The sequence below is a fragment of the Ascaphus truei genome, chromosome 5, assembly GCF_040206685.1.
Source record: "Ascaphus truei isolate aAscTru1 chromosome 5, aAscTru1.hap1, whole genome shotgun sequence".
NCBI classification, from domain to species: Eukaryota; Metazoa; Chordata; class Amphibia; order Anura; family Ascaphidae; genus Ascaphus; species Ascaphus truei.
The window spans coordinates 195,227,768-195,239,415 of record NC_134487.1 but is presented as its reverse complement, the minus strand read 5'-3'; the positions used below and the strand labels follow the sequence as shown (position 1 = coordinate 195,239,415).

General features: G+C 43.8%; 1 protein-coding gene across 1 annotated transcript in view; it reads left to right on the top strand.

Moving 5' to 3' along the window:
- The first annotated feature begins 684 nt into the window (after window positions 1-684).
- The window catches only part of DOCK5 (dedicator of cytokinesis 5), a 177,977-nt gene continuing 167,013 nt past the window's right edge, over window positions 685-11,648 (top strand). Inside the window, 1 exon segment of the mRNA XM_075601583.1 lies at window positions 685-1,029. Within this exon segment, the coding sequence (XP_075457698.1) occupies window positions 987-1,029 (43 nt within the window). The 5' untranslated portion in view covers window positions 685-986.

Below are 11,648 nucleotides of genomic sequence, written 5' to 3'. Positions count from 1 at the left end.
TCTCATCAGTGTGGGGTTGATTTTACTGGGAATGCAAGTTGCAAGTTGCATTCCCAGTAAAATCAACCCCACACTGATGAGACCCATCAAGGTCGAAACAGCTGTCTGTGGGTGGTTTTCTGGGTATGCACCTTAACCCTGGCTGTGCTCAAAGCTGTGACCATGCAGCAAGCTTAAGCCTATAGGGAACCATGTTAAAAATGGTTATTGAGGCAAAAAGTGACACTGTGTGCTCATTTGCATGTCATTTCCCAGAATCCCTTGCTGCAGTGGAAGTGCTGTATGCTGGGTGATAATGGGGAAAGGTGGGGTTGCAGACCTGCCTAAGACATGCAGATGAGCATACAGCTCTCTACACACACACACACACACACACACACACACACACACACACACACACACACACACACACACACACACACACACACACACACACACACACACACACACACACACACACACACACACACACACACACACATCATACATTACTCTGTTACACATCCTCACTCTAATATTCTCCAGACATTAGATTGTAAGCAATCTGTGGCAGAGATTCCCAGTGCGGCACTAATCCAGCATGACTGTGACAGTGATTCCTGCTCCCACTGGCGGTCACCAGGTGTATTGCTTTGCATTCCCTGCTCTGTTGTGGTCTGCTACTGTACAGTCTCCTCCCTCTCACATTCCAGTAGGGAGCAGGTCCCACAATGAGACAGGAGCGAGTAGAGATTCAAACACTGACTGGAGGCACTCATAGAGGCAGAGTCCACATCTCTCGGGACAACAAATACACTCTGCCGCCCAGCTACCCATCCCACCCTCAGCTCCCTCTCCTACCCCATGCTGCTCCACCCCAGCTAACCACTCCTACCCCTGCCACCCCTCCTTGTGAGTCATTGAACATGGCGGAGAGCAAGGAGCGGGGATATGGAAGGAGCCCAGCACACTAACCCTAGGAGGATCCCCGCACAGCACCCTGCACTATGGCACGCTGGATTCCCACCAAGAGGGAGAAGTTTGGAGTGGGTGAGTCTGGCCCCATTCACACGCCATTAACCCATTCAGTGTTAGATGCCTTGTCACTGCACCATATCTAAAGTAGTGTTACCTGCTCCTCACTCCCGGATTATTTCCCACCAGGTAGATTGCAAGCCCTTCAGAAAAGTAATCACCTTCCAATGGTTGCTTTTCATCCCTGCTGCTCCTTGTCACTGGGTTGTGTATTTTTTCATGTGAACTCGTGACACATGTTACATGTATGTTTTAGGGCTGGAAGTGTATAGCGACACTCGGCATCATTATACAGGGTGGCATGTTCATTATCGGGGGCTGGAAGTGTATGTCTGACTCCTGTTACCTGATTCCTCTTTTTGCTCAGTGTTTGGAGAGCATGCTGTGACAGGTAGTGGGCAGACACGGCCACGCACTGTCACTCTGTGTGTAGTGCTGGGAAAAGTTGCATTATTGCCCCGAGTCTGAAACACCAAAGAAAAGAGATTGCAAACTTCTGCTGTATATTTCTGTTCAGCATATATAATATATAATTAACATAATAAAGGGCATATGGAGAGTGAACTTGCTTGAGGCTAGGAATGAGCCCACGACCTTTGGTAATTAAACCTACACCTGAACCACTATACTACACCCTCTACAGAGATTACAGCAGACAGAATCGGTAGTATCGTATGCTGTGTATTTTCTGTGACATGTAGTGCCCTCCTACTTCAGGAGTTAAATTACCATAACCTGCGGTTGTTATACTATCTGATCCTTTGTGTGTCCTTCACACTTCCGATGACATCAACGGGATGCAGGGTGCAATGGGGGAAGAGTTGAAACAGGTATTGTAAATGGTTCAAGTGTTGCTGAGTACAACTGCACTTCCACCTGTTATTACAGCTCCTGTCCATGATTATTTGGAGCCAGGAGGTCTTCAATCGGACGGATAATCTTAAATCAGGATGTCTGTAGCTGTGCAAGAGTTAAATTTGTGGCAGTGAGTGTAAAGTTCAGAGCAGTCACACCCTGCCAGCCCTTCCAGACATATTAACCCTTAGTTGCCTGGCTGCTTTTATCTGCAGAACCAAAAAGCAGGCGAGCCCAGAGTTTCTCAGACGTGTGGTAGATAGAGTAAGGATGTGGATACATGTGAAACAGGAAGCAGTGTGTTCAGAGATAGGAGCAAAGATAACTTGCAGTGAAATCTAGTGGGACTCCTGTAAATCAAGGCAGTGTAAGGCCGAGACCATAGACGGACAGGCCGTGCGGACGCTCCGCGCTGAGCCCCTGCATCCTCAATGAGGATGCCTTGAGAGGGGGCTCACGCGAGCGTCCGCAGGCGTGCTGACGAGTTGGAGGTTTCAGCCGAGCGCCAAGCTGTTTTTCAGTGTGCTGTCGGCTGAAAACCTCCAATCACAGCACAGCAGCGTCAACGTCACGGCGCCGTGACGTCGGCGCCGTGACATTGACGTCAGTGCGTCGCGGGCGATTGGCCTAGCGACGTCACTGCCCCACCTCCAACCACCTCCCCCCGGCTCCCTTCGCGCACGCTGGCTCGCCTGCAAGTCCGTGCAATCGCGCTGACTGAAGCAGGCGAGCCTCAGCGTTAGCACGCCTCCGCTCTCCCCACACCTCTATGGCCCGGGCCTAAGATTGTAAACTCTTGCAGCTTATTCTGTGTGGAAAATCTAAGTGCACAGGATTCCTGCAGCTTTTTCTCATGAGCACAGCTGGGTGGGAGTACTATTTATATGTGATTAATGTAGGATCCTTCCTGTGCTCGCTCCCATGTCTTTGGGAGAGATATAGGTGTGCGGGAGATGTGATCACCCATTGGTGCATAAAGCCGTGTGTGATACAAGAGGCACGCGCCACGTGAGAATTTAGGCCAAGCTCACTCTGCCTACTTCACGACCTGGTGTGCGCGAGTCCGCGTTTGCACGCCTCTGTCTGCTGGGTGATGTGTGCTCATCCCCAGCAGACTGAATGACGCAACTTGTAGGCGGGGCCGAGATATGGGTAGGGTGTTTCTTTTGTTACATTTCACTCATTGGCTGGTGAAATACACGTGACTGCACGAAATTATAACTTGAGCTGTCTCCCTCAAGTGCAGCAGCGTCAACGCTGTTCTTCGCCGCCAGGAGTCGTTTGTAGACTGAAAACTGTCATACATCAACATTAAAGTGCGCCGCACGTAAGCACATGCATGTCGTGTAGCAGACACAGTGACCGGGGCCAGGGTGGGTAGACGCGCTCTCACAAGGCGTGATGTCAGCATCTGCCCGAGCAGGAACAATTCGCTGTCCTACTCAAAGCATGCTCGGGTGGGAGGGGGGGGCTGCGTGCCACAGATTGGGGGCGTGTCAGACTGGAGTGGGGCGTGACATCACACCCTCAGCTCCATCTGACTGGTTGTTGTGACTGCTGTGCTCTCACCTCTTACCTGGTTACGTGACGCGCCGGGAAAACAAATTTAACTGTCTTTGAGCACCGCTCCGATCCGTGCACGCGCGCACCAAGCAGCACTTTGGACGCCTGCATCAACTAAAAGGTATTTGAACGCGCCAAGCGTGAGCAGGCGTGCGTCTCCTCACCCTGGACGCAGCCTTATCTCTGCCAGTGTCCTGACCAGAACCTGACTTTAATATTGTTACAGTCCGTCAAAAGATTGTACAGCTCAGGGGATACATTACTGTGACACATGGGATCAGAGATTCTTGACCATTGTTATCCCGCAACATGTCATGGGTTAAGTGTAGTTCGGCACATACACAAGACTTGACTGCATCGTCCTATGCAATGTGCACAAACCTGCATTTCAAAAATATTTTGCCCCAGGAAGCACCTACACAGCAAGCGAGTGGTGCTCTGCAGGTCACAGTGTGCATTGCATGTTATGGTTTGCTCTGAAGTATTTTGCTCTGTTCTCTGGCAGTGCGTCTTCATCATTTATTATATCACTGATGCTTTCCTATTTCCTGTATTGGTTTTGTTGGCTGGTGTCCAGCAAGAACATCTGTACACGGGGGGAGTGTATAGAGGCAGAAGTGTTGCAATACTGTTGCAGTTATTTTAATGTAACCACGTATTGTTATAACTGTGTCCAGGAAATACTAGAAAACGACAGGTAACTCAATGTATTACTCACCTGGTAAAACATTTTTATAAATAAAATACTGGGCCAAAACATTGCTTCAGTTGGATCAAAGAAATAATCTTATTGATACATATGTGGGGCATAAGATTTAAAGATGCAGTTCAGTCTTTTTTTTTTTTTTTACTTCAATAGTTTTATGTGTGCAATCTCTAATTACCTAAAGAACAGTATAGCTGCAGCTCAATTCGTTTTCCATGTATTGATAGGTCGAAATTTGGTGACATATTAAAAGCTGGCATTTGTTTATAATCTGCTTGACTGGCAGTGGAAGCTCATGAATATTCATGAGCATTTATGCACTGACAAGTGCTAGAGGGAGGGCAGGGCTGACAAAGGGGTGTGCCAGAGCTTGTGACAGGACATGAAGGGGCAGTGCCTTAGTAAATGGCTGTTAAAATAGAATACAAGAAAATTGGTCTTTCAAAGTTGTTTTTTTAAAAACAGAAAATGCTAAAAGTATTTTTTCTTACTACAGAACTGATTTATTTAAAAAAACAAACATGCAAGATATTGACTGAACTGCAGCTTTAAGATGGTGTTGTGACTAGTCACACTCAGTCTGTTCTACACATGAGAAAATTAGATGAAGGTGCTGTAGGAGTTCTTCATCATGTTCCAGATATTTGGGGTGCGACGAATCAGAATACCATCCTAACTCGCTACCCCACAATTTTGGAATAAAGAACAGAATACAGAAAGCAGAAAGTACAAAGCAGTATCGAAAAAAGCAGCCATCAAGAGTGGCTTTTGATGAAGCAGGAGAAGGTTGGTCTCCGATGATGGCTATGGCATCATTGGTTATGCCTTATTACATGGGAGCCCCATGGCTGCCTAGGTTCATGTGAAATTCTTCAGGGTCTAGTATCCTACAAGACTTCAAAATGCTGTCTACCTTTCATATGTACAAAATGCTTGAGTTCAAAAGGTACAAATCTTTTTAGGCCAACCAGGAGGAGAAGACCTGAACCAAATAAGTGCATTAAACAATGAAGAAAGGTTGCTGTTCAACACATTTTGGAGAATTTACAGAATATATTTGAACCAAAAAATGAATATTCTCTTAAAACGAAAATTTTCTTTATGAAACAAAGTCGTACAGAGACTATCATAAATTGTGTTGGTGTACCTCTCCCTTTTCTCTCTCTACACACTATCACTTAGCGACCTCATCAACGCCTTTTACTTTAGGTATCATCTCTACTCAGATTATATTAATAACTAGAATCTCCTTGCTCAGTGAGTGTAATGAAGTAATTAGATAAAAGGTGCACTGACAGAGTAAGTAGAAAGAATAATCGCAAAAGGGAAAGTCTCTGTAGATTGCACTCGATTATAGTTTGAGATAAATGATAACAATATAAAAATGTACTTTTAATACACAAGTTAAAATAATGTCAGTAATTAAAACATGAACTAAATAGTGAATAAATATTTACAGTGAAACATACTCAAAATAAAAACTGTGTGCCTGAACCAAGAAAAGATAAACCTATCGAGTGGTTAATTATCACAAATTTGCGTGAACTCCAACAGGAGATAGGCTATAAGGTTGTGTTGAAAGAGCACTCTTTCTATATAGAGCCCAGTAGGTGCGGGATAAAGATGACAAATATTGGGCAGACTAGAGCTAAAAACTGGACTATGTAGCCTAGTAATGACAACCTGCACTATACTGAAGATGGATAGACAGACATCCGGTAAATAAACACCAACATGAAGAAACATCTGGCTAGTTAGCTCTAAGGGTGTACGTGGTGATAGTATAAGGAGCAGTATTGTAGAAACTGCTATGTGTATACAGAGAGCTCAGGATACAGATGGAGGCAAGGTAGAATATCCTTTACACGGAGCGGCTGGTAATCGGCTTGTACACTGCGCAGTGATAAGGACTGACTGTAACCATTCTATTCTGGCTAGTTAAATTACCTGAATGTCAGGCAAGTCATAAATTAAACTTAACACTATAGCGCTACTGTGTTTCCATATTATGATAAGAGATTGTTAATATATCATATATCAAAGTAAACCGCCATTAAACCATTGGTCTAAATGCCAAATGGAGCAGTTACTACTTAGTGTAGATCCCTAGGTTCAGGTATGCTGACGCATTGACATCAGAACGGTGACCTGACGCACGTTTCGCGTCATATGACGCTTAATCTGAGGTTACCAGAGCCGCACCAATGAGAATCTTTAAGTACCCTCCCTATCGTCATGGGAACAATAGTAAACAATAGGAGTTTACCGTTTAGGGTACAGATACAGCTGAACCCCGTTATAGCGCGACCCGTTATAACGCGAAATCGGTTATAACGCGGTTTTCACGTGGCTCCCGTTTTTTTTAAATTATTTAAAAAAAAAAATTTAATTTTTTTTTTGGCATGGGCATAAATTGGGACAAAACATCCCCCCCTTGCTCAAAGTACACACCTGCTCACAAAGTACCCCCCTGCTTACAGTACCCCCCCTCTCTCACAGTATCCCCCCCTGCTCACAGTACCCTCCTGCTAAAAATATCCCCCCTGCTCAAACAGTAACCGCCCTCCCTGCTCAACCAGTAACCCCCCTCCCTACTCACAGTAATCCCCTTCTCAAACACGGTGTTCCCACGGTGTTCTGTGGGCGCTCTGTGCACTCGGTGAAGGCTGAGGGCTGAGGGCCGTGTGTGCGCGTGCGCCGTGTGTGCGGCTTGTGAGATGTGGGCTGCCTGTTCCCCCTGCTCCTCTGCGGTTCCGGCGTGTAATGACCCAGTGGGGTCATGTGACGTCACGGCATGGCAACGTGACCCCGCGGGGTCATTTGACACCAGTAACCATGGAGACGCACTAAATGTTCAACATAAACATGACAAAGTTTATTAAAAGGATTAAAAATTGAATAATAAGCAACACAAATGAAGTGATAACATATATAATACAACAAAAAGTACTGTATGTAAAATAGAATAAAACATTGTAATAAAGTGACACCTAAACAAACCTCTGACCCCTCTGCTCATGGTTATCTCTGTCATTGTTATCCTACAACACACTGTCCTGTCTGAGAACTAGTAAAATACTGTACATACTGTACTCAGGTACTGTACTTAAGCCCTCCAGATCAGTTGTTAAAAGCCTCAGGTTTTCAACACTAGGAAAAGGCATACTGAAGACCCCTGGCAGGTAGAAATGGCGGAAACTTCAACCAAACATAAGAGGTTTACTGTCCAAGAAAAAATTGCTGCGGTTGACAGAATAAAATCTGGAGTCACACAAACCAAAGGGGCTAGAGACCTAGGACTGAATGAGTCTACAGTTCGCGGATGGAAAAAGGAGGAGGAGAGACTTCGTGATGCAGTTAAATCCATAGAAACAGACGATGGACTGAAGCGTAATCGTTTTCGTGAACCTAAAGACAGCCAGTTGGATAAAGCTGTTTTTCAGTGGTTTGTCCAAGAAAGATCCGAAGGCATGCCTCTGTCTGGGCCCCATCTGCAAACGCAAGCCAAAAAGTTTCACAGCCAACTTCACGGCAATGCTTCAACCTCCTTCGCGGCAAGTAGTGGATGGCTAGATCGCTTTAAAAGGCGACATGGAATAAGGAAAACCGCTATATCCGGAGATATACGGTCAGCTGACGATGAAGCTGCATGCTCGTACCCTGACCAGTTTCAGAAGATAATTGAAGATGGTGGCAATACCGCAAAACAGGTTTATAACTGCGATGAGACCGGACTGTGTTTCAAAATGCTACCGAATACCACTCTGGCCTGTAAGAATGACGAACAGCGTAAACAAGGATTTAAACAAATGAAAGACAGAGTGACTGTACTTTTTTGTGTGAACCAAACTGGAAATCACAAACTGAAGCCACTTTGTATTGGCAAGTTTAAATCGCTGCGGTGCGTCCACCATGTGAATATGGGTACTATGCCTTTTGCGTATGACTTTAGCAAAAATGCCTGGATGACTGCCAGTATTTTCGAAAGGTGGTTTCATCAACAGTTTGTACCAGAGGTCCGTAAAAACTTACAGCAACAAAGGTTGGATACAAAAGCTTTGTTGTTACTTGATAACTGCCCTGCACATCCCCCGGCCGATAGCATAATAAGCTGAGATGGAAAAATAAGGGTCAGCTACTTGCCCAAGAACACGACATCCAAAATACAGCCACTGGATCAAGACATTATTGCAACCTTTAAGATGAACTTTCGGAAAACGCTGATACATCAAATAATCACAAGTGATGATTCAGTTACGTCATTTTTAAAGAAAACTAATTTAAAAGAAGTTTTTTATATTGGTGGCGAAGCATGGAAAGCGGTCACACACATGTGCATTTCGAAATGTTGGCGAAACATAACAGGTGCACGTCCGGTGTCGGCTAACGTTGAAGTCACCAGTGACAGTGAAGACGATGCTGACTTTGAGGGGTTTATGGAGGAAGAAGTCACCGCCGCCAATCTGTTATTTGCAAACTATGTGAATGAAGGCCTCACAGAACAGGAAATGGCCAATGCAGAACGAGTACTGGAACCATTCCTTGATACGGAAAGTGGGGCTACAATTGACTCTTGGGTCGATGGGGACAGCAGCTGTCCTACTCATGAACATATGACGGACTCAGAAATCATTCAAAGCCTTAGCAGTGAAAATACTGATTTGGATACTACTGAAGATGATGAGGACGAGGAACCAGAGCCGCCACCAAAGATCACAGAGGCGCTGGTAGGATTACAAATGGGACTTAAATTTCTAGAGACAGAAACATCGATTCAATTATAATCTTGCAATTAAAAAGAATCATTGAAATCGGCAAAAAGAAGAAAAGAGATGCACTGAAACAGACAACCCTCGATAGTTTTTTTTAAAGTGTAATCTCAAGCTGTTTTTATTATGTACAGTACTGTATGTTTTTTGTTGTACATTTGTTACATGAACACAGAGTGCATTACACTGTTTTCACTTTAATTAGGAATTACAGCCCCATTGTTAATGTTCAAACAGGAATGTACAGTAACTGGAATGTTACATGTACTGTATAAAAGCAGTTGCGAGTTCAGTATGTGCTGTATCTACAGTGGATACTGTATGTGTTTTTGTGTGTTGAGCAAAAAGTTATTTAACGTTCAGTACTTAATTTACAGTATTTATGAGAAATGAACAACACGATAATTGGTGTTTTAAATACAGTACTTTATTGTAGAATGCATCAATAAAAGTGTTAATACTGTACAACTGTGCATTTTCTGTATTTTTAATTCTACTGCTGAGGTTTTAAACACACACCGACACACTGTCACACACACACACACACACACAATGACACTAACACACTTACACACACAATGACACTGACACACACTGAGACACACGTCGTAACGTGCGATCGTAACACAGCAGTGATATGCTGGGCATTCCGAACACTGACAGACACCGGGAGCAGAGCTGCCAGATGCCAGGTAAGAGATTTGTGCGTCAGGGGAGTTCGTCTCGAAGTCATAAAATAGAAAAACATATCAGTGCAAAAATGTTTAAACAGTGAAAAAAGTGAAATTCATCCAAAATCACATTTTAAGTAATCAAATTAGACATTCATCCAACTTAAGGGGTGGATGCGCCCTATGTGTAAACAGCAGCCACCAATCACAACCTCCAAAGGAGAAAAAAGAGAGACCATATAGTGTAGAGGTAAAACAATTGTAATATCAAAACATGATTCAAGGCTTACACTTCATACGGTCGATGTGGGCACTCATAGGTAGCGGTTGACGGATATCCCTGGGACTCGCGATTCCTCAGGGTACTCGGTCACCTCCGATCTCTCTGGAGACACTTGGATCCACACCGGAGCTTTCGTCCCTTCACTTCCGGCACGCCGAGAGCCTCCCAGGCTCCCGTTACGTCACTTCCGGTGCGCCGGGGACTGCCGGATCAGATGGTATCAGTGGATTTCTCGTGTTCCCCTTCTCTTGGCTGTTTGACTGGAACACTCTACGCGTTTCGTCGCTCTCTCTTGCGACTTCATCAGGAGTGTCTAATAGCTGCTTACTCTACTACTATATACCCTAATGCCCTCCCTCTAATTAAGATCTAATTAGTCAATTAAAGTGGTATCACATATATTCAGTATCACATATATTCAATTCAAGTGGTGTCACATATATTTAACAGAGTGGGTTGGTACAGTGTAATTGACTTCATCTGTCTTGCTATCATTTATACAATACAGGATAAAATCACAAGAATAATACAGGGAAATCTCTATATGGCATCATATGAAATATAAATATATAGAAAAAATATAAATATATAAAAAAGGCTAAAACGCTGTCTAACCTATGTAACAAGTTTAGAACTATTAAAATCACGACGATTGTGGTTATACTCAAACATATGTAAAAAGGAGAAAGAAAAAGAAAACAGGATTAATAAAATATCATATTCACAATCAACATTACAGGAACACTCCTAGTTCAATATCCACATTGAGTCCTCTAGGAACTAGAGTTTTCAATGTGAGGATCCAGTAGGTTTCCCTTTTTGTTAGTTGAACATCACGGTCGCATCCCCTCCAATGAGGTAGTACTTTTTCTAAGACCGTAATGGTCAATCCTGTGGTGTTACCTTGGTGATGTTTAATAAAATGATCTGACAAAAGGGGTGTGGTTAGCCCTCTTCTAATGTCATTCTAACATTAGAAGAGGGCTAACCACACACCTTTTGTCAGATAAAGGCAATCTATTTGCCGAAACGTTGGACCTTTGGTGGCACAATAAACTGCACCTTTAGAAAGACCGTGTGCCTGCTTCCATTCCTTTGCTCAAGTACCTCTGGGATGTCTGGACCTCCCTGGATACAGCGCACCGGCAGATAAGTACCACCCTCCAGCACCTAACAGCGGTGTGCATGTGCTTCTACATAACGCTGGGAGAGTTCTCAGCTTTCCCTCCGGCGGACGCGGTAGCACTTATGCGGCGGCCATTTAAAAAAAAAAATTGCGACGGCCATTTTGTTTTTTCGCGACCCCGTTACTAACGGGGTGGTCTCGGGTGGACCCCGAGGACCACGCTATAATGGGTTTCAGCTGTACAAAGGAAGTCACAGTATTGAAGTAGGCAATAGCAATAAAACATAGTAATATCCTATACTGCCATAGTTCAATACAATGCCACCATAAATGAACATGCTAATAATTACACATAGTGGTAATTAATGTGGTAGGCATTAAATCATATTGTGACAAACATTAATTGGAAATGGTTTTTAGTTGCAATGCAGATCAAGGTAAGTCATGTTCTAAGTGAAATCTAAAAATAGTAATATTATTAATAACTGTTATGGTATCAGATAGTAATATATAACACATGAACAAAGTTTATACAGTGAATAAATACTACGCATGTGTAATGTAACACATACAGTACTGGTACTGTAATAAGTAATGCAGTCATCCCTTTAAACAAAGTAACTGACAGGAGATGAAAAATGGAAAACTAGGCACATATCTA